Raw genomic sequence first — 24,525 nt, forward strand, 5'->3', positions numbered from 1 at the left:
CACTCTTTCTTTCTTTAAAGCAGTATATAAAACTTGTCCTGCAGCCAAAGCCATTTTTGTGAATTATGATATGAATCCTTAATGTTCCTCATAATTGCTTGGGTATCAGGAGTGCCCTTGGACCCAACAGCCCCACATGTGAACATTTTTCTTTATTGTTATTTCTTATGCATGCAACTTATGAGCTGTCTCTTTTTGTTCTTACCAGTGTTTTTTTTTCTTTAACAGTGCCTTAGCTCTGTAATTTGGTAGATCCATATATCCAACCTTCCAGCATTGCATGTAACAAAATTTAAAAAGCATTAATGTTCATTAGAAGCAGTTACCTTCAATTTGGTAGAATTTTGATAACTATATTTTCAGACTTAGTCAACATGTGATGTCCTTCACTTTTTTTTTTTTTCATTTTGAAATAGGAATTGGTAAATATGATCGATAATCATCAAGTGACAGTAATAAGTGGTGAAACTGGTTGTGGAAAAACCACTCAAGTTACTCAGTTCATTTTGGATAATTACATCGAAAGAGGAAAAGGATCTGTATGCAGGATAGTTTGTACTCAGCCAAGAAGAATTAGTGCCATTTCAGTAAGTTATCTCTCACTTTTTAAAATTCCCCACTTTCTTTTAGGTAGTCTTGCTAGTAGCATTTTTTTCATTTATTTTTTTTTAAGATCTGTTGATTTTGAATGGGCAGTTTAATAAGTAATAAAAAGTAAAATAATAGTCTTAATTTTTTGTGTACAGAATATACTGATTAGGAAATTTTACTCCTGAAGTATTTCTTAAAAATTATCATGTAATTTTCTGTTCCTAACCTCATTAATCACAGTTCTGTCACAAGATGACTTGGTTACTTTGAGTTAAATCAGTATTGATTATTATGTTTCATCTATCCAGATCTTACTTCTGGTAGCCATAACTTTCAGAACATGATCAAAAACTAGAAATTAAGAAATACCAATCTCTAACAAAAGAAAGAAACAAAAAATCAACATGTATTTACCCTTAAATTACATGCAAGTTTTACAGTTGATACCATGATTTCTAACTCGTTTAGAAAAGACAAAAAAAAATAATGAGAGGATGCTGTATATGTAGAAAGGCACTTTGAAAATAGTGACAAAAGAGAATTTGGCCTTGGGGGGCTTTGTAGGAGAAAATTAAAAGTAAACATAAGCAAGGGGCCTGCAGCTCTTGGTGCACACATAGTGTCAGATACCTCAGAATTTAATCTCTTTTTAACTTATGAAAGTGTGATGAACAATTTTTCAACAATGGCGGATTTTCATGGTTGTTCTGGATATTTGTACTGAAGGAAAATCTATTTTGTTTGTATTTTATTTCAATTAAAGGTTGCGGAGAGAGTGGCTGCAGAAAGGGCAGAACCTTGTGGCAATGGTAATAGTACCGGATACCAAATTCGTCTGCAGAGGTAAAGAACATTCACTTCTTGTTTGCAGGTAGATTTTAGTGAAAATTTGAAGCTGGAAATTCAAAAGAAAGATTTTCCTCATTTTTTACTGATTATTACTATTAGAATTAACATTTGAAGTAACTGGATCATAGAAGGCTTTCAACCAACAAAGTCATTTTTTAACCCCAATTCAGATTTAGATTTCAGTTTTAATATGTTTTACATTATGGAATGATTAGAGAAATAACTTATTTCCTGGGCATACATTAGTAGACCACCTGCCCCCTACCTCCTTAAAAGGAGTCTGTGTCCTGTACCTTTTGGTACCACAGCCCCCAGCCACTGACTGACTTTACTTATTTTGCTATCATTAACCTCCTGTCCCACTCTACTGTATTTCTTTACCTTTTTCCATTTATCTGTTTAAATCAACTGACTTTGCAGTCACTGAATAGTTAAGGCCCTTAAGTAATGGGTGGTTTTCCAGATGTTAATAGTTATGCCTTTAAAAAGAAATCATTAACACTGCATCATGACAAGAAAAATAATGTATAGGCATTATTGTGGTAGGCATTCCTAAAACTAAAAAATTAAGAGTGAAGATATCCATTAAAACTTTTAAATCGAAGACTTTCTTTTAAACTTTTGTGGTACTTAGAAATTTACTGGTAAAGTAAACCAAGAATTATTAATGTGTGTCTTTCATTCACAGTCGGTTGCCAAGGAAACAGGGTTCTATCTTATACTGTACTACAGGAATCATCCTTCAGTGGCTCCAGTCAGACCCGTGAGTATGTTTCAGTTAAGGGCATTTAGTTAAATACTATCAAAAGATGTCCTTATAAAATTGAATGCTACTAATTGTTGAAGTAAAATGGTTCCGTTTTAAAATTTCGTACTGAGTTACATACTTTACCACACTTCTGCTTTAGGCATTTGTCCAGTGTTAGTCATATTGTGCTTGATGAAATCCATGAGAGAAATCTGCAGTCAGATGTTTTAATGACTGTTATTAAAGATCTTCTCAGTATTCGACGTGACCTGAAAGTAATATTGATGAGTGCAACACTGAATGCTGAGAAATTTTCAGAATATTTTGGTGAGTAAAATTTACGATTGTTACTTTAGAAAGTTATCACAAAGCCATTGAATTTACAGTTAACTTTTAAAAAAAAAACTAATACAGTGCTAGGTAGAGTAGTCTAAATAAATGATTAGCAACTCATTTAATATTCTCATATCCTTTAGTTTCACAGATTAGAGAATTGGGCCTAATTTTTTAAACGATGGCATCATCTCTCCTCTTCCAGTGAAGACATACTGTTTATTGGTGCTGTCCTCAGATAATTAAAGTGGCATCAGTGAAGTGAGACCACAGATTCGAATAATTTTATAAACTTTTTTTGTGATTTTTCTGTGGCTTTTATGTACTATCACAGTCTAGAGTGGCAGTTTGCTAATAACAGTAATAACAGTAATGCAACTACTTATGGAATACCTCCAGTGTGCCAGCTAGTATATTTGGCACTTCGTCTTTATTAATTTTCATACTGCCTTGTCAGGTAGACGCTATTATTTCTGTTTTTACAGATGAGAAAACAGCCTCAGAGCAGTTCAGTAGCTTATGCAAGGTTGCATAATTAACAGAGGGTCAAGAATATTTGAAACTAAATTTGACTAACTGCAGAGTATATTCTTTTAAAATTATGCCTCACTGTTTCTCTTGCTTATAATTAGGGAAAGGGGGAAAGGGAATTAAAATGGAATAGAGCTATATTTAATATATGTTCTTACTTTCAGCTTAATTTAATGCATATTCTTGTATTGAGTCTAGTTGATTCTTAAAGCCTTGTGAGATTAGTTGAGTATATTACAGTCTTTGTTATTGTTGTTGAGGTATCCAGAACTAACATTGAGTAACTTACTCAAATTTACTCAAGTCAGAGGCAAATCTGTGCTACTGCTTCAGATGACCTATGCTTCAATGTTGACCTTTGTTTACAGTGTGTACTGTTCGTTTTGTTTGGTATAAAATATGAATAACATTTAAAAAACAGTACTAAGAACCTTCTATTTTTTATCTGGCGATTCTAATTAGTAATAATTTAATATTTGGTTCAGTCTTGTTTTAACTACTTTTCTTCTGTCCCTAATTTTGGGTGCCACAAAAGGAATGCTGCTTATGTAGATTTCAGTAAAACTTAGATTCTGATGGCACCATCTTGGCTAATGATGAAGAGTAAATAGACTTCTAACTAACGAGTTTTGAGTCCAATATAAAATTTTCTATTCTTTGGTATTCCAGTTACCTTGTAGAACTGTGAGATGTGTGTACAGTTTGGTAGCAGTAAAATGGTTTTGAGTGAAAACTAGACTACTGCTTTTTATTGAACTAGGTATGGAACAATAGGGTAGAGCTTTAAAAGTTCAAGTTCATTTTCTGAAGTTAAAGTACTAGACTCATTGTCCTATTTATAATGTTTATTTTTATTTTGAACATTCGAGTACAGACTTATATTTTGTCTACCATAATAGGTAACTGTCCAATGATACATATACCTGGTTTTACTTTTCCGGTTGTGGAGTACCTTTTGGAAGATATAATTGAAAAAATAAGGTAAGTAAGTATTAGGAAGTAAAAGAGATTAAAAAATACTAATATGCCAGCTTTCCTGTCAAACTTTAACCTCAGAAACTCATCCTTGACCACTTTCTTCTAAAACATTTTTTTTTTTCCCTAAATCAGGGATTCCCAAACTTGGTTGCTCATTAAAATTACTAGGAGCCTTTTAAAATCCAGATGCTGCATTCATACTTCATACCTTAATTACACTACAAAGTTTGGGGTGGTAGCCAGGCATCAGTGTTTCTTTAAAGATCCCTGGGCATACAAAGAACAAACTGGTGGATGCCAAATGGGTAGGGGTTGGGAGGCTGAGTGAAAAAAGTGAAGGGATTAAGAAGTACAAATTGGTAGTTACAAAACAGTCACGGGGTTGTAAAGTACAGCATAGGGAATGTAGTCAATATTGTAATAACTATGTATAGTGCCAGGTGGGTCCTGGACTGATCGATCGGGGGATGACTTTGTAGATTATGTGGATATCTGACTCCTGTGCTGTATACTTGAAACTGATATAAAATAATTTTGGATGTCAAAAAAAAAAAAAAATCCCTGGGCAGCTAAGTTTGGGACTCTCTCTATCTTTAGTTCTTGAACTTCTCTTCCAGTTCTCCTACCTGCTTTTTTTCTCCTTTCAGGGCTTCCATTCCCCACCCTTTAAATACGATTTTCCCCTAGAGTTTTTAGTTAATTAGCCTTTTCTCAGTCTGTTGTGATTTCACTGTGCAGTCTTGTTTCCATGACCAGACTTCTGTATTTTCACAGCTCTCTGAACTATAGCTTCAAAATTGAAGCTCTTCCTGATGCTAAACTTGTTATCTAACTCTGTACTCACTCAGCAGCATTTCATTACCACAGATACCTTGGACTTCCCATTTTTAAACTAAAATTATTATCTTATATTCCATTCTCACCATGCTTGCACCAAATAAAATAATATGTTCAGTATGCCTTATAATGGTTATTGATACTATCCTCCACCTAGTCGTCTAAGCTATAAATGGAAAAAGCTAATATTTATCAGCTATATTCTAGGATATGTTTACTGGCTTACGTGTTTAGTAACCAAATTACTATAAGTAATTCTGTAATTCCCCCCCCCACCCCCCACCCCCAACACAAACTGTGAGAGCTTTCACCTTGAATGTGTCTTCTCGTTTTATTTTTTCTGCTTAAAGACCTTGTTATCTCTCCTGCATTAATATAATAGTTTCTCTTTTGTCACGGTGGTCTTCACTCTCACCACTGCTTCCATATATTTTCCTTAAAAATCTGGTCATGTGAGCTTTCTTCCCCTAGGCAAGGCCTCTGAGACTTCTCTTTAAAAACTTAAGAACCTTTATTGGTTTGTCAGAGCCTATAGCAAAGCACCTCACTGATATGCCCAAGTTATTACTCCCCTCAAAACTGACCGTTAGCTACAACCAGCCTTTTCCAAGGGGTTATAAAAGATTATATTTGTATTTTGATGAGAAAGGGGTTGGGAAAGCACAGCCCCATGGTATCAGGTTTCAATTCCACAACTAGTCATCTCATTATAGTCTGTCCCCATTCTGTTCTAGCTTCACACATCCCATGGCCTGCCATCCTAAATGCACCATTCTCTACTATGCCTCCCCCTGCCCTTTTATTCATGACTTTGTGCTTTGTACATGTTATTGCCTGTTTTAAGATGTACATGTACCACTTTCTCTATCCTTTCATCTTTAAATTATGAATGATATAAAAATCCCAGCTTTATTGCCTGTTAAGCCTTCTCTAATACTTTTCACAGGATGAGCTGATTTCTTATTCAGGCTCTCATAGCATTTTTATCATGTCTTTTACCTCCCTAATTGCCACATAATGTGTCTCCTTATATTTGTCTTTTGCACTAGATTTCAAATTTTTCAAGCTTAAGGATTTTGTCTTGTTCATCTTTGTAACTAGCGCGTAGTACAGTGCTGGCCTATAGCAAACGTCTGAATTAAGTATATGGTAGATATAGAAATACTTGCAATGAGATTTTTTTTTAAGACTCCACAGCTTGCTTGTTAAACAAGAACATGAAGTATTGGTGAGAATGTGAGAAGATCCTGCTGCGTAATTTACATAGAGAAAAGTCAATTGAATTTTGAATAGATATTTATTTAACAAATATTTTAAACTTTATACCTTGCACTGTGCACTAGGATCTGAACATAAAACAAGGAAAGACTAGGTACGTACCCTCCTAACGAATGTCTAGACAGAGATGTACGCTGTTAATATGAGTATGACTGGCCTATTCTGGGGAAGTCAACAGCTTGACAGTAATGAAAACAAAAGTTTCAGGGATCAGTAGTATAGAATTACATAAAGTCAAATGGCTTTCTTAAGCTCTGTAGAAGGCAAGTTATATACCAGGAACTGGCTAAGAGGTCTCTTGAGGAAAAAGGGTTGGTATCTATGCACTTGCCATTCGGTAGCCAGCCCTAAAAGGGTAGTTGCAGGAGGGTGGTCCTTGGATACAAGTTTTCAGGAGAAACCCCCAGCTATCTCCTCTCAGAAGAGTTACACAATAAGGATGGTAGGGAGGGAAGAAAGTAGGGTGAGGTGATACGGAAGGTTGTGATTAGGCCCTTGGTGGAGGGGGGAGTTGTTGGAATTGCTGGGAAGGGAGCCAACTGCTGGGTCCATCCTGCTGACTAGGACTGATCTCTGTCCCAGGTTGCCCTACCTCAAGTTGGTGACTCTATATGTATCGAAGACTTAGGGGAATCCTGGGTCACAGGTACTGAATAAGGAAGGGGATTAACACTTTTGGGGTGTCTGCTGTATGTCAGGCACTGTGCTTTCTTTACTCATCACTTTCTTGTTTTTATTCTTTTGCCAATACTGTTATAAGAGTATTAATCTCTCAAACAAGGAAACTAAAGGCCAGAGATTCATGCAGCTAGTCAGTGGCAGAGCAAAGACAGCATTCCCATATTCTGAATCGTAAAGTTCGAGCTCCATACCCCTCATTCCATCTAGATGCTGTCCTCTAGGTGAACTCTGAGGGGCTTTGGGGTTCAAGTTTAGGTTCATTTTTCTTTGTCTCTCTCCACCTCCATGCTTCTCAGAACCTACTTATTGTAGATGGGATTTGGGGTCAGATGCGCTCTGCGTATAGGGAGCATAGGGAGTCATAGTATAGCACTGGACAGACACGTAAGAGATTTGGATGCTGATTCTGGCTCTGCCATTAGCTATGTCTGTGGTCTGAGCAGAATTAAATAGTTCTCAGGCATGGGTCTGTAGGCCTTTAGATACATTATCTGAATCTCCTGGAGCATTAATTAAAATTCCTGGGTTAGTAGACCCCAGCCATACTTGAATCCATATCATAAGTATAGAATTTAGGAATCTATATTTTACAAACCCCAGGGGAGTCTCATGTGTACTCAGGTTTGGAAACCTGTATGTAAAATCTGAGTCTTCTGCAAGGCAATCATTAGCTATTCTTTTGGACTTAATGGTAACTTTTTTTTTCTTAGAGCAAACTTAAAATTGAAGGTGAAAGTTACTCTAGTTTTTATTTTTTAATCGATTGCTGAAGACAGTCTAGAGGTATATATACTTCTATAGAGGAGAATGATTTTTATTACAGTGTCAGATTTTATGTTAAGGAAAACTTGCAAATTAATTGATATTTAATTGGTGTTCACTACAAGTTATAGTGAAAATGTTCTTTAAAAATTTTTTAAATCCTAAATGTAAAAATCTAGATATTAGCAAAAAACAAAGTTTCAAATAAGTGAGGCTATTTAAGAATGTTTTTATTTTAGATATATTCCAGAACAAAAAGAACACAGATCCCAGTCAAAGAGGGGTTTCATGCAAGGGCATGTAAATAGACAAGAAAAAGAAGAAAAAGAAGCAATCTATAAAGAACGCTGGCCAGATTATGTAAGAGAACTGGGGAAAAGGTAAGTTTCTTTTATTTAAAAGTGAGAACACAGTAACTAAATGACCAAACAAAAAGCAGGAATTATCTTTTTGAATTTGTATATATTTAGTAGGAGACCATCTCAAGTCTCATGTTCCAGCTAAATACTGTCCTGATTTGACTTGTAAGCACTATTATTATCCCAGTAATTTTCTCCTTTCTACTGATTGTTTCATTTGCAATTTAATTTTTAGGTTTTGTAGCAAGTTAGACCTTAAGAAACATCAAACATTTCATGATTTTCAATAGGTATTCTGCAAGTACCGTAGATGTTATGAAAATGATGGATGATGATAAAGTTGATCTGAATTTGATTGCTGCCCTAATTCGACACATTGTTTTGGAAGAAGAGGTTAGTTTTCTTTGTTTTTCTTCAAAAAACATAATTTTAATTTTATATATCAAGGCCATGAAAAAAAAGAAACGCTTTTTAAAAATAGCCTATGGAAGAAATCACTTTTGACGGCAGAAATAATTTCAAAATACCAAAAGATTTAGACATTGGACCTATTTAAAGAAGAGACTGAACAAATGAAGTATCTGGTTTATAAAACCTATTTTTAAAAAGTGAGCCTTCAGTTATAATCAGTAACCGATGCTGTCGTGAGCTAGTGTGATTTTAATGAAGACTTAAATGGGCACAGATTTTTACTCTTAGTATATTTTGTTATGTGATCCTTTGTAAGATTATTTCTCCTCCTTACAGGATGGTGCAATATTGGTTTTTCTGCCAGGCTGGGACAATATCAGCACTTTACATGACCTCTTGATGTCACAAGTGATGTTTAAATCAGGTATTATAAAAATATTTTATTGCAATTCCAAGAGTGGTTCTGGAGTCATATGTAGCCTGGTTTTTATCTTCATTTGAAGGAATGTTGCTTCTAAGGCTACCTCAGCGTAAGAACATGGTGATCTTAGCGCAGTTTGGTTTTTTCAAAAGTCGGATTTTTTTTTTTTCTATGAAGTTCTAGGTCGTAGATGAAGATGGTGGGTATGTAGTAAAGTTCTTTATTTAGTATTATGGTGAGAATATTTTCCCTCTTTTTTTAAATTCAACTAATAAAATTGAGCCCTTAAAGTTAAGATGTTGACACTTGAGGATTTTTGTTTTTTTTTACACTCACCACTGCATTTTGTTGGACAGAAAAGAAGTTTGAATTTATCCCGCAGCCCAGTAATTCTCAGTTCTGATCACACAATAGGGTCACCCATGGCATTTTTTTAAATTCAGGTACCTGACTCATCTTCACCCCAAAACTAAGACTTGGGACCTGAACATCTAAAAAGTTTTCAAAATTCCTGAGGTGATTCTGATTCCTTAACAGCGTGTTTTGAGTAATCTCTTACTGTCTTAGAGAAATGAATGGAGACAATTTTCCCCTATAAAGTTCAGTTAAAGCATTTCCAGGCTTCGTTTTTAACTTCAAATCAATAAAATACAAAGTAAATTTTATTTAATGCTTCCATCATTCTGAGTATATAATTTCTAACTTTACTCTGTTGAAATACTTTTGATACATTTTAATTTTATAAAACACTAAAAAATATTTTGATCTAATTATATTGGTTAAAATAGTAAAAGCTGTATTTTTTATTTAAATCTCCTAATGGTAGTGCCCTCAAAGCATTCTATATAATTAAAATTATTTACTGTTCTCAAGCTGGAAAAATATTTTTATCTGATTACCTTGATTTGTCTATAATGAAACACTACTTTTTCTTCTAAGTGATAACCTTTCTGTGTAGAAAAAGTATAGTTATCATTAAACTCTACACTGAATTATTTTCTTAAACACCGGAATTTTTTTTTTTTTTTTTTTTGGCTGAACCTTTCAACTTTGGCCTATTTCCTCATCATAAACAACACTACTCTATGATTGACTTTCAATTTTAAAAAATGTGAGCGTGTATATATTTACCAAGAAAAATGCAGGGAAGATATTTACCAAAATGCAATATAATCATTTCTAGGGGTGTTTTGTAAAGAGTGTGATATTCTGGATTATTAGAATGACTTCATTAATAATCCATTAGAATGACTAAGTTAATTATTCTTAAGAATGGGGAATAATTAACAGCTCGATTTCTTGTAAGGAAAGTCTTTCAAAAATTTAATAAGGATATTTTTTCTCATGTAAATTTTATTTTAAAAATTTAGCCTTAATAATTGGTTGTACAGTAGAAGGGAGGAAAATTGGTCGAACTCTATACTGACTGAAAAGTAAATCTTAAAACTCAGTTTATCGAATGCTTATCAATACGTTCTTATTCTCATATGAGAGTAGACTTTACTCCTGTTGACTCCTTTGGTTGTGTAACATCAGCAATATAAACTTTTAATCCTTATATTGTCTTCAATAAAGTTGTTTTTACTTTCATTATCTCTGACTGCTTTTAATTTTTTTAACTTTGTAATGAAACTTTAAACTTAGAGAAAACTAGAGAAATCATATAATGAATACCATAAAGCAGTGATTTCAGTGCAACAATTATTTTTGTTGTCTAATTTTTTCCTTTTTAAAGTAAACTGTAGCTATCACCTGTTATCTCTAAATATATAAGTATGTATCTCTAAAATTAAGGCAATTCCTTATGACCACAGAGCCATTATCATACCTAATTTTTAACATCATCTAATAATGCAGTGTGTAATCAAGTTTTCCCATTTTTCCCCCAAAATGTCTTTCTCAAGTAACATGTTCGAACTATAGAAAAAGTCAAACCAGATAAATCTTTGACTCTAGAACATCTTTTATCTTCTCCTTACTTTCCTTCATGGTAATGACTTACAAAACTTGCTAGATTTGTCTGAATCTTTATGGTATCATTTCATTTGACCCTGTCTTATCTGTATTTTATTAACCGGAAGTTATATCCGAAGGCTTGATTCAATTTGAGTTAAATGTTTTTAGCTTGAGTTTTGATTGAGTTGATGTATTTTATATTGTGTCACAGAGACAAGTAATTCAGAGCATTCTTTTTTAGCAAGACCAGTTGCTTGACAGCGTTTTATTTTCAAATTTAGAATGGTATGGAGAGTCTGTAGGGAGCATTATATATCCTTTAATAACACTTGTTTTCCTGGGAAGTATAGCTATCTTGAGTCATTTGGGCATTGTTGCTAGAGATTTAAGTCAAGTTGCATTTTTTGTAACCACAGGTAATCGTGAAATTTATCATTGCTGCTTTTAACACTCACCCTTCTTCCCATCACTGTACAATACTAGACTTCCTATTAACTAATCATGAATGGGCTTGAGCTATTTTGTTTTGAAGCTTAAAAACATATGACTAATTTATATTTCTAACAAAATTACGTTTAAAAATATGGGTCACTTTTGGAATGTATTACATTTATTTAACCAGGGCTATTTATTTTTAAGTAGGCTATGACAATTTAATAAGTAATTTACTTTAAAAATTCCGATATTCTGTGTATGATTAAAATAGCAAGGATCATCCAAAGTGTAGAAACATACCATATTAAGCAGAATTCCTTGGTCTTCGATTTAGTAGTGGCAATGGAGTTAATGATGTTTTTCTACTCTAAAAAGATTGCTTCCAACTTTTAAGCATTCTTTTAAGAATTTGGGAACTATGCTAATCATTAGTATGAAAAATTAACAAAATAAAATATTGACAATAACTTGTTGGCACACTCAGAGAACAAGAACATAACAATAAAGTTGGTCTGATTATATGTAGGAATAAAAATTTAGAATTATGTGGCTTAGCATCTGAATTCATTGTTCCATGTATGTCTGATGGAGCTTTTCTGCAACTGTCTTAAAGTTTAATTTTCTGTTTAATTTTCAGACAAGTTTCTTATTATACCTTTACATTCACTGATGCCTACGGTTAACCAGACACAGGTACTTTGTCAAATTTATTTATTCTATCTTTTAAACCAAGGCAGACTTAAAGGACTGCTTATATTGTGTGTTAGAGTGTGTGTGTGTGTGTGTGTGTGTGTGTGTTAAGGCATATTTTCAAATAATAATCCATATACTTTGCAAATGAGTCTTCGGAGGATGATTTTACAAAAACTTGAATGAGTTTTTGTAAACTTATCCACAAATGAAATTAGTTTTATCAATAGTAGGGAAAAGTTTAAAGATTGGTTTCACCAATAACTTGTTTGTGTTTCCTGAATAAAAGAAAATGGGTGTGTGAATACCAGTAAAACTCAACCTCGAAATTAAATACCTGCGACATACTACAGCTTGATATTTGAAGTTTTGATTTAACAAAATTAGTATATTTGCAGGTGTGAGATTTTCTGTTTTGTCAATGTATTATTATGGCTTGAGTATTTTGGCTCTGCAGATTTAGCGATTTCCTGAGTTAGAATGAACACTGCATTCTCAAAGGCAAGATGATTTTGTGGACTGCAGTATTTGTAGACCCTGGTGGGATGAGATAGATCAGAAAATCTACCTCTCCTTTTCTAGTTTTTCCACTCTTTTTGTAAGAAAATATCAAGACATTTTTTATTGAGACCCTTTCTGCTGGTACCCTAGTCCTGAGTAAGGCTCAGCCAACTGAATTAGATACAGAGTACATACCTGAGGGAAGAGAATAAGAGAGAACTCTTGATCCCAGAGACTGTGCAGCAGAGTATCAAATGCTGAAGGCACTTCTGGTTCTGACACTGTAACAGTTATTTATTCCTTTGCTAGATAATGTGGGAAACAACATTTTTTCTATTGATTACCATTTTTATACATAAGGGGATACGTTTATGCATTTTTTTTGCTTTACAGCCAAGTGGTGCTTGGTACATGTCTTTTTATCTATTTGGATGGCTTTGTCAAGGGTGATAATTGTTTGCAGGATTCAGCATTTGAAGAAGATTTTTTTTTAATCCAGTTTATCTCAAAAGCTAGTATATGGTGGGATAGGCAGCTAACATTCTTCTGATGAGTTGGGTGACTGCCTGATTGGTTAGTGTCCTTACCCATATACTTTTGAGTAATTCATAATTCTTATCTTTAAATTTCTCTTCCTCAAACGTTTGACTACGCAATAAGATGTTTATACTTGTCCAGTTTTTGTTTAAAAAATTCTATAAATTTATATCATATTTCATTTAAAATCTTGTTTGTGATAAGATTCTGATATCTGTGGGAGATTTAGTTCGGTTTACCAAAAGAGAATTTTTTAGTATCGAAAACGGTGGTATACCTTATAAATACATCTGTAAATATTAGATGCATATATATATACCTCAACAGATTGTGAGAATGATGTATCAGAAATTAGTGTACTTTTGGAGTTTTGATATATATTATTCTTACAGGTATTTAAAAGAACCCCTCCTGGTGTTCGGAAAATAGTAATTGCTACCAACATTGCAGAGACCAGGTAAAAATTGTTTTAAATATCAACCTAGTGATTACATTAATTTTGAGCCTGATAAGTTACTAACATACCATAATCATTTTCCTCTACAGTTACTTTGTAATTTCTTAAAAATAAATGTTTTAACTTAGTCATGGGTAGTGAGCATAGGTTTGTTTAGATTTATTTATTTATATTATTTAACCTATACTAACATTTTAGCCCTCTTCAGAAACAGCCTTCTAAATATTTTTCTAAAACTTTTTCTAAAGAACTATGGGAGCTGATGCCAGTTTTGTTCTATTTGCCTTTTGTTGTTGGGAATGGAATCGTTTGGTAAATTGGCAGTTAATTATACCCAGCCTTTAAAATGTATTGCCTCTCTTGGAGGTACTAATATACCAGTACAGCACTGAAACAGATTGTTCTGTGGAAGTTGATATTAAACTGTGACACTGGGGGGTAAGGGGCCCACAGAGCTAGGTACAAAGGTCATTATTGCAAGCTATGAAGTTTGGCTTTGGACAAATAAAAATTCAGCACGTGATCTGCAGAATTGTCACTGTGGTGCCCTACAGCTGCTGAGCTGCCTGCAGTGAGGTGCGTGATTGCCTAACACTGGTAAATGTGGAAAGAATGGTGAAAATCCTGAAGTGCTGAAATCAGTTTGAGCCAAGAAAAATGCTCTAAAATCCCTATCTGTAGACCTGTTACAGATTAATGTGCTTTTGATGTATTTTTAATATTTCATTTATCTGTCTTCCAAACAGCATTACCATAGATGATGTAGTTTTTGTGATAGATGGAGGAAAAATAAAGGAGACACACTTTGACACACAGAACAACATCAGCACAATGTCTGCTGAGTGGGTTAGTCAAGCTAATGCCAAGCAAAGGAAAGGTCGCGCTGGAAGGTGAGAGAGGCCTTCTTCTGAAGCCTTTAGGACTCAGAGATTTTATGTCTTACTTAACCTGTGTTGCCAGCATTTAAATATATTATTTGTTAAGAGAGTTTCACATTTTTAAAAACTTAATGTAGCACATTTTTAAATAGAAAGTTGTTTTAATCATAATTTCTTTGGAATTGTTTTATAATTTTCCTACCTCTTATTATTCAGTCCAGATAATTAAAATTAATATTCTTTTTTCTTAATGCTAATAAGTTATATTACCTTAATTTTGTTTCTTTTTTTAAAAGCACATTACTAATGATAATGATAACTACTAATCCTATTTGAATGTCAGATTCTCTCCTAACACTTTATATGTATTAACTAGCTTAATCCTCACCACAGTGCTGTGAGACAGATTGTTATCTCTATTTTAAGAGTAGGGAAATTAAGGTACAAAGAAATTAAATCATCCGTTTAAAGTCACACAGCTTTGTCAGTAGCAGCGTCTGGTTCCACAGTCTGGGCTCCTAATTCCTGTGCGATACAGCTATGCTGGTTTTTTATAATTAGTTACCGACAAAAACATGAGGAAAGTACCTTTTTTCCATTGATATCATGGTAGAATTAGAAATAAAAATATCCGTTAGGGAAATGATTTTTATTTAATACAAATAATTGCACTTATTCATTTCCATGCATACTTCACATATTTTTACACCCTTATTCATAGGAGTGGTAGAATCATATCTGGAGTTGTAGAAGAGTTTTTCTTTTGCTTCTTATGGATAGAATAAAAAGATTCCCATTAGTCTTCAGATTCTGGCTTAACTAAGGAAAGGAGAGTTTACAAGCAACCTTACAGACCATTTTATTTAAGTTTGTAGTGTATCTGTAAAGCTCCAACTCACTTGCTGTAATATTTGCAGAATATCAATAGAACTTGACCTCCAGGTAGTTTATTAGATTATTCAATTGATACTGTTGAGGCAAAGTCATGACTTCACCTACAAAATGTACTCTTCTAGTAGGTATTAGGGGATAACTTGGCTGGGGACTCAACAAGACTGAGGCTTTCCCATACAGACCTGTCACCTTGGATAACGATTTTAAAAGTATTCACCATAGTGAACGAGTTTTGGTACACTTTTGTATATGAATAGTACATACACTAGGCCTTAGAATTTAATCCATGAAACAATTATGGAAATTAAATAAATGAAGTATTACATTTATCTAACTTTATTCCCACTATCCTGGTGGAAGTTAACTGTGGAATTACAATGTTTTAATCCACATGGAAAATAGTCTCATAGGCTCCATAGATGTAGATTCCTTTAGCAAAGCCTAATTAGAGTGGTAATTATTTTGAAGGTGAGAGCAAACTATATTATGTGGTCCTCAGTGGAGGGGAGGCACTCTTAGTTTCTGCAGGCATGTTATATAATAGATGATAAGTTTTTGTAGGCTTGTGACAGAAATAGCTAAGATTTTTAGAATTTATTCCTATAGGAAAAGGGCTTCCTCCTCTTATAGTTACAGGAGCCCATAAAAATGTTGTTTTGCTTGAAAATACATGAGATGAATACCCTCACCTCTTCACATCTATCCTTAATATTGTCCAAAGAATATTATTCATGTCACTAGATGCCAACAACAAGAGAAAAAATTTCCAACATTCATCTGAGAGCTTACTAAATTTTTAAATAACATGAACAGGTTAACATATGTCAGGATTTGTTACATAAAATGCTCCCAAGGCATATAGAGATTAACCTAAGTAGACTGCTGTTACTGAGCACAGCAGTTAAGATTCTATAAGATAGAAATAGGGAACCACATTATTGGTGGGGGAGGGAATCTTCTGTTTCTTAAAGCTAGGGCATAGAGGTAGTGGATTTAAGGCTCTTCAAAACATTTGGGAAGAAGGGAATATATGATTAATAAAAATGAAATAAGTTACTTGCGATGTGGCTTGAAGAAGTAGATATTGGCTACTTTCTCTGCGTACTCTTCTCTGAAGTTCTAAAAAAAATCACTGATATGCTCCACCCACTCACCCCCCCTCTTTTTTTTTTTTTTTTTTAAAGAGTTCAGCCTGGTCATTGCTATCATCTGTATAATGGTCTTAGAGCGAGCCTTCTAGATGACTATCAACTGCCAGAAATCTTGAGAACTCCTTTGGAAGAACTTTGTTTACAAATAAAGGTAAATTGAGTGGGGGGTTTAAGAAACTAAATAGGGATGGAGTTCTCATTTTTACCGTGCATTTGTCTTCTGTGTGTTTTAGAAAATTATGTTTTTAAACTTCCTTCAAACATTTGTTTAAAAGTTTTTAATCACGTACTGCTCTAGAGCCAGATTGCCTGTTTGAATCCCAGCTCCTCCCCCGAGAAGCTAGTTTTGTTACATTGGGCAAGTTATTTAAATTAACCTCATATAAAATCATACTGGCATATAGTAGTGTTCAGTAAATGTTATCTTCTGTTACTACATTTTAAGATGTTATCCTTCTTTATAAACTATTTACAGTTTTTTTAAGTATGTTATATATTTTGTTATAATTATCCTAACTTATTTTGAAAATAATTGATAATCAACTTTGCTGAGATTTTAACCAACTACTTTTCTCATAAGTTTGTTGGGTGGTGGAAAGTAGTATATCAGCCTTTAAACATGTTTTTATAGAATCGCAAATATAATTTTAACTTAAAATAACTAACTTGAAAATCATGTATAGGTTTGATGCTTTACTCGAGTGAATGACACAGGCAAGACTAAGCTATTATGTCAATATATGATACATGTTTAACTATATTTGTCTCCCCCCCAGATTTTAAGACTAGGAGGAATTGCTCATTTTCTGAGTAGGCTAATGGATCCACCATCAAATGAAGCAGTGTCACTCTCCATAAAACATCTGATGGAACTGGTAAACTTGATTTTTTTTTAAAAGTCTAACTTAGATATAGAGTGTTACAGCATATAAGCCAGCTAATTAAAATATTTACTATCGTTACTGCAAGGTAGACAATGAATAATGAATGCTCAGTGCCAAATTTGATACAGATTTGGCTTTCCAGCTTAGTATATGAGATATAAATTAGAAAGTAATAAAATGATACCTTTGTGATGTTCTTACAATACCGGACCCTTTCCACACAATTTTTTTCATTGTAGGCCTGATTAAAATTACATAAAATTTTGAAATCTTTGACTTACTGGTCTTTGTCTTCGTTTGTATTCTTGAAATAAATTTGGTAGGTTGGTTCTATTCTTTCTGATTACCATCATATTGTTAGAGCTTTTGTCAAATTTAAGTAACTTACAACAGTATGGATATATGATTAAGGCAACTCTTATATTTTTAAGGAATACTAACAGGTGGTTTTTCTCCAAAATATCATATTCCCCTACTTGTCATTTTATTCTTATACCTTTTTTTTAGTTCTTTTTTATGAAGTCAATGTTTTGAGAAATGAGTTACAGTGTTTTGCCACTTAGTTAGTGGCCATCCATCCCTGCCCAAGACCATGTTGGGAAGAGGCACAGGTAGAACAAGCTGTGAGTTAGTGCCCAGAGTAGGGGGAAGGAGGGAGATTAGAGCAGTGATGTCTTCTCTAGCCATTAGCTACATGTGACTATTTAAAATTTGAATTAAATTACAAATTCAGCATTTCAGTCACGTTTCATATGTTCAGTAGGCACATGTGGCTAGTGGCTACCCTGTTGGACAGCACAGAAATAGAACATTTCTGTCATCGCTACAAGTTCTGTTGATTAGTGCTGGTTAGAAAATGCCAAAGATATATTTTACATATTTCAGTTTTATTTGAGCCATCCATGCAGATTACTTTGAGAATTTGGCCCATATCAGAACATTGCAATAGCTTTTAATGTGAGTAATAAGGTATTTAAATGAAAAAGCATTGTATATTACCTAACCATCTTTGTTGGAGTATAGATTAGATTTAATGAGGTTACTGGTATTTTAGTAAGTAATAGTTTCACTAATGATCTCTCTACCCTCTAGGCTTTTTATCTAATAGTATATTGCTGTAAAGAGCTAGATGGTGCTGAGAATCAACTTAATATTTATGGTAGAGATGGATGAGCAGACAGCTTGACTCAAGCCTGAGTGGGATGACTTCTCCTTTCCCAACTGAATTTAAGAGCTACTTTTAGCCATTTTTAGGCAACAAAATCGTGAAAAGGCCAGCACATTCTGGCCAACAGTAGGGTCTGGAGCCCACACTTAAAAACAAACAAACAAACAAAAAAAAACGCAAAAAAAAATTATTATTGTGAAACAGAGAACAAATAAGCAAAACAAAAACATCCAAGAATGATTTATTACAAAGAGAGCACGTGTAATTACTCCTGTCAAGGGCATCATTCCCGGTATCTTAAAAAAGCCTGGCTCCTACTCAATCACTTCACTGTCCCTCAGTCCCTAGGATAACCTCTGTTGTGACTTTAATGGTAATATCTGCTTGTTTTCCTTGATGATTTTACCATATAGGTACATATCTCCATAAAGAGCTCAATTTAACTTGGCTTGTTATGTGAACTTTACGCAAACTCACACAGGATGTAGAGGGTGTGAGGAACGAGATCCTCTGGTTTCTTTCACTTAACGTTGTGAAGTTGATCTGTATTATTGCTTTTAACTATTGTTCATTCATTTTCATTTCTTTACCATATTATATGACTTAAAGACATTTGGTTATTTCCAATTTGAGGCTATTACGGATAATGCTGGTAGGAATATTCTTCAATACTTAGTGTTTCTTGGTGCACATGTTTAAGTATTTCCTATGCATATATACTTATGAGTGAATTCACTGGTTCATAAGGTATATATATGGTCAACTTTGGTAGGTAACCCCTAACAACTTTCCAAAGTTGTCAAATCACTTTACACTCTGTCCTATGCCACTGGTAGATGAGAGTTCACATTGCTCTAGCGTCACCAGCCCTTGAAAATCTTTTATACATGCTGGTAGGTATGTAGTAGTTTTATGGTATTTTGTGGTTTTAATTTGCATTACCATGACTATTGAATTTGTGAGCAGCTTTTCATATGTTTATTGCTCATTTGGATAGCCTCTTTTACAAATTGTTGATACCTGTTTTTCTCTTAGGTTGGAAGAAATCATATACATTTATTTACTCTTGATATGAGCCTTTTGTCAGCTGTGTATTGCACATGTCTATATATTTACCTTTTCACTTTTTAATAGTGTTTTGGTAAATAGAAATTTCTAATTTTAATATAGTCAAATATATCAGTCTTTTGTTATTGTTCCTTGTCCTTTATCTACCTTGGAGTCACAAAGATAATATTTTAATTTTTCTTTTGTTTTTCATACTTAGATATATAATTTATCTGAAATTGATGTGTGTATCTGTGTATGGTAGGAGATAGGAGTCAGAGTTTTTACACACGTAGGTCCATTTGACCGAACACTGTAGAAAAATTTGTCCTTTCCTCTTTGTTCTGCATCCTTTGCCATCAATGTAGATAGTATCTAGATTTGTGTCTGTAGATTCTGTTCTACTCTATTGGTCTGTATTTTTATCTTGAGCAGGTGTTACACTACCTTAATTACAGTTTTGGGTCTTATCAACCAGAACATTAGTTATCCTATTTAATTAGGTATTTAATCTCTCAGTGTTTTATTTCTGTGTAGGGGCTTCCTACAACTTTTATAAAGATTTATTTTTTGGTTAGTTATACTTTGGGATTCTACTTTTTTTAATTTTTCATTTTCTTGTGAGTCTAATATACAGAAATGAAATTGGTTTTTGAATATTGACCTTGTATGCTGTGAAACCTGCTTATTCTAATAATTAAATGTAGATTTATAAACAGTCACATCTATAAATAATTGCAATTTTATTTATTTCCAATCATCTAAGACTCCCTAGTACAATGTTAAGCAGAAGTGGTATGATAATGTGCATTCTTGTGTTCTTGTTCTCAAAGGGAAAGCTGCCAACAATTCATTGAGCATGTCTGTTGAAGATTTTTTTTTTGTAGAAACTATCAAGTTAAGAAAGTTTCTATTCTTAGTTTACTTAGAGATTCTTATTATTCAGGGGTAATTGATTTCATCAAACACCTTTCCTGCCTCATGAATGAGATTATGATATGATTTTTCTATTTAATTTGTAATGTTTTGAATTAATGTGATTTTCCAAAGATTAAACCACCTTTCATTCCTTAAAATAAACCTGACTTGCCAGGATTCAATTTGCTATGATGTTGTTTTGTGTTTCTCATGCCTAAGATTATTCCTTAGTTTTCTTTTTTCCAAATGTCCCTATCAAATTTAAATACCAAGATTATGCTAATTTCAGAAAACAAGTTGGTAATATTATATACTTTTTCTTTTTTCATTCTCTGAGTTTTTGTAAGATCAAGGTTTTTTCCTCCATAAATGTTTAGAAGTCTGTGTCCGATGAGACACATAGGGTTTTTTTAATTTTTATTTTATTTTTCATATTTTCTTGTATGCCTAGTTATCTTAATTGTGTACCGGACGTTCTATCTACAAAATTCTTTGTAGATAAAAATTTAAAGGTTGGGGTGATGCTCTTTCCTTCAGGTAGGGAGGATTTATGTTGTTTTTGCCAGGGCAGTGGGCAGGGGAGGAAGCCCCAATGTTGGGCTCATTCCCCTAGACTTCCATCATTCCCCAAATCCTAGACTTGGAGTTCTTTTAATTCTTTTTACTGTATCTTCAAGCAGCTTTGCTAGCTGCGCTCATGGGGTAATCGGACCAAATTACCTAGGTAATCAGAGCAGAGGTCACTCCTCTTTTTCAGGGTTCTAATTAGATTCCCTATCTTGCTTTCCTGCCTTATGTTTCCTAACCTACTAGAATCAAGGGCTTTTGCATTGTAGATTCCAAATATATAATATTTCCTGAGGGGTTATTTTGTTTTATTTTTTCCGTCAGTCTTGCTGTGGGTTATTTTCTTTATCCGATTGAAGGTTTCTTAATGTGTTGTTTCTCTTCTCTCCTAACATTTTCGGTAAAGCTGAGATGTAGGTTAATCTAGTTTTTGTTTTGATCGCAAAATTTATGTTTTAGTGAAGAAAACTAAAACTAATGAGCAATACTAGGACATTTGGGCTTTTTTTAAGTGAACTAAAATTAGCTCTGAATGTATGCTTTACAATGTTTGTTTTAAACATAAACTCTTACTTTACAGAATGCTTTGGATAAACAAGAAGAATTGACCCCTCTTGGAGTCCATTTAGCACGATTACCAGTGGAGCCACACATTGGAAAAATGATTCTTTTTGGAGCTCTATTCTGTTGCTTAGACCCAGTACTCACCATTGCTGCTAGTCTCAGCTTCAAAGATCCCTTTGTCATTCCATTGGTAAGAAAGATACAAAGAAAAGGCTAGGCATTTTTAAATATACAAAGTAGTTGTTGCCTAGATACATTTTTCATTAGCTTTTTATTATTAGAATGCTCTCATATACCATCAGAGCAATTTAAGTTGCCTTTTTCTGTATTTTTTTAAGGGGAAAGAAAAGGTCGCAGATTCAAGAAGAAAGGAATTGGCAAAGGATTCTAAAAGTGACCACCTGACAGTTGTGAATGCATTTGAGGTAAAAAACTTGTTCTGGACTGTGACAGTTTATTCAAGTGCAAAGTTGATAATAGGAACATATTTAACTTTTTAAAAAATCTATATTATCATAGGTATCAGTAATTGCTATGTGAGAATGTTTACAATTAGGTGAACATTTGAAAAAAAGTAACATTACTTTTCAATTTTGTCATAGCTTAGTACATTTACCATTACATTTACCCTTTTGGGAAATAAGGCAGTGTTTTGATGACACTGGAACAAGTGAACGATTTATTTTAAAATTTTATTTAATGTTATTTACTTGTATCTTATTGACATTCATGACAGACGGTCTCTTTCTTTTCATTAATAAATTTAACTATATTCAGATTTAACATTTTGATGGAGTATCATAATCATATATATTATTCAGAATAGAGAGTTTCTGCTTCCAAGAGCCAGGCTTATCGGGATAAACATTCATCACTCATATTTGCAAAATCTAAATGTAATTTATTTGGTTTATAGAGACAACATCCTTCACTGTATTCTATACTCAGTTTTGTACTACATATTATGAGAAAGTTTATTTTCTCCTTGAATACATTCAGTATTATTTTTTTCTTTTTCCCCATCTCCCTTTTCTAGCTAAAAAAGAAAAAAAGCATATTCGTGAGGTTGAGAAATATATGACATTGAAAATTGTTCAACAGTGTTCTTTTTGAACAATACATTATGTATAGTATGATGTCATTTTGTCTAAAATACACAATAAATTACTATAGAACTTGTACTTATTTGTGAAAAGACCTAGAAATTCAGTGGTGGTTAGCTCTTAACTAGCATGTGGAGTTTTTTTGTTGTTTATGTTTTAGTTTATACATTTCAAAATTTTTTTATCTTTTTTACAAAAATGTCTGTAGAAGATTAAATTATTACCCAAAACAAAGAAGTAAGTGGTCTTTGCTTTGAGGAACAATGGTAAATATTTGTCTTCATGTCTTTGCCCAATAGGGCTGGGAAGAAGCTAGACGACGTGGTTTCAGATATGAAAAAGACTATTGCTGGGAATATTTTCTGTCTTCAAACACACTGCAGGTAATGATGAATGTTTTGAAGTGATTTTCGTATATGTTAGATTAGATAATATATGTATCAATTTTGTACAGGTAGATCTGTAGCAAAAAGCTGTGAGTTTGTCTTATGAAGTTAATCATTTTACAAAATGGAAGTAATCTTTATTAAATCAATTGCAACAAAACAGGAAAAGATGTATGATACAATAAACAAAAATAATGGCTAAGAAAAGACACAAGTCAGAGTATAGCAAGAAAACACAGTGAGGCTCAATTACTGTTCCTGTACCCACCCTCTAGTTGGCATTTTGTTGATTCAACCTGAAATTTTTCACTAATATTCCTAAAACCTATTTTTAAATATCAAGTAGGGTGAGTATCTTCACTTTAACTTTATATTTAACTGATACAGTGTAGTGAGAAAACACTGGAAAAGAGGCATTTGTGAAATGGAGGGAAGTCAACAATACATAGGGTGGATGCACTGAATTGGAGAAGTGATTTCAAGCCAATGGGAATAGGAATATCCTCACCTTTCACATTACATGCATGTGGCATAAACCCTGGTACTGGACATTTAACAGATCTACAAGGGGTTAAAAGAATCAGGAATCTGGCATGTTTCATTAAAAGTGCCCAAACATTAACAAAATAAAAATAAAGGTTATGACATCTCTGAAAGACTATAGCCAAAGGAAAAAAGGAATGGAACACAGAATATCTCAACAAAATATCTTACAACTGCTTCATAGTAGGAACTATGAATTCAGTAATATAAAAATAATTAACCAGTAGAATGAATGAAAAGACTGCTGAGCCAAGAAAACTTAAAGACCAAAAGAATTATAAGGAACAAAATGGATACCCCTTTAAAGCAAATTATTGCCATAGAAGAAAGGCTTGAAGTTATCACAGTTTATAGATGCAGATGCAAAAGAAAACTATTATAGCAATAAGTAAAAAGCTTGTAGACAGGAAGACAGGACTGATCCATCCTGAAGATAATAGGTGTCTATACATAGAAAATTCAAGTGTGATTGAATATGAATCCAGAGAGAAGTATAAGAACATTTTCCTGAAAAAGAAAAAAATGAAATGAACCAAAAGTATGAAAAGATGGCTGAATCCAAGTGTCATTTGAGAATACTGTATTCAATCAAGATATTAATTCAAGTATAAAGGCAAAGGACAAGCATTGAAGAAAATACTTGAAATACTGTGTTCATGAGCTGTTCTTGAAAAATTCACTGACAGTGAAATGCTGCCTATTAAGAGATGAATCAAAAAGAATTCAGGAATGGAGAGTGCATGCTGAATCAATTGGTGGTGTATCCTGAAATTATTTAAATAGAGAACAAATACAAAACATGAATTATGGATACAGAATATAAAGGTTATTATCTTGAAGAATAAAAATAACGATAATAAAAACCAGGAGATGGGTCAAAAAAGTCAGTAATAATAGAAATGAGATGGGGGAAACTAAAGTCACACAATTCATAAAAGGAAGATATACTGAAAAATGACCAACTTTATGTTTCATATTCTCATTTAAAGATTACAAGGAAACTTTATTAAATATCTTGTCATTATGAAAAAGATTCATCTAGTTTCATTTCTAACTTATTTTAAATT

At 33.3% G+C, this 24,525-nt stretch overlaps 1 protein-coding gene across 1 annotated transcript in view; it reads left to right on the plus strand.

Annotated features, from left to right (window-relative positions):
• The window catches only part of DHX36 (DEAH-box helicase 36), a 44,054-nt gene that overhangs the window by 11,384 nt on the left and 8,145 nt on the right, over positions 1 to 24,525 (plus strand). Inside the window, exons 5-20 of the mRNA XM_006908213.3 lie at positions 417 to 587; positions 1,355 to 1,434; positions 2,129 to 2,203; positions 2,349 to 2,515; positions 3,952 to 4,033; positions 7,828 to 7,968; positions 8,238 to 8,340; positions 8,695 to 8,782; positions 11,808 to 11,863; positions 13,291 to 13,355; positions 14,102 to 14,245; positions 16,312 to 16,429; positions 17,055 to 17,153; positions 21,443 to 21,616; positions 21,765 to 21,851; positions 22,829 to 22,912. Of these exons, the coding sequence (XP_006908275.1) occupies positions 417 to 587; positions 1,355 to 1,434; positions 2,129 to 2,203; positions 2,349 to 2,515; positions 3,952 to 4,033; positions 7,828 to 7,968; positions 8,238 to 8,340; positions 8,695 to 8,782; positions 11,808 to 11,863; positions 13,291 to 13,355; positions 14,102 to 14,245; positions 16,312 to 16,429; positions 17,055 to 17,153; positions 21,443 to 21,616; positions 21,765 to 21,851; positions 22,829 to 22,912 (1,734 nt within the window). The remainder of the gene's footprint in view (positions 1 to 416; positions 588 to 1,354; positions 1,435 to 2,128; positions 2,204 to 2,348; positions 2,516 to 3,951; positions 4,034 to 7,827; positions 7,969 to 8,237; positions 8,341 to 8,694; positions 8,783 to 11,807; positions 11,864 to 13,290; positions 13,356 to 14,101; positions 14,246 to 16,311; positions 16,430 to 17,054; positions 17,154 to 21,442; positions 21,617 to 21,764; positions 21,852 to 22,828; positions 22,913 to 24,525) is intronic.

This window comes from Pteropus alecto, unplaced genomic scaffold (genome assembly GCF_000325575.1).
Source record: "Pteropus alecto unplaced genomic scaffold, ASM32557v1 scaffold81, whole genome shotgun sequence".
Taxonomy (NCBI): Eukaryota; Metazoa; Chordata; class Mammalia; order Chiroptera; family Pteropodidae; genus Pteropus; species Pteropus alecto.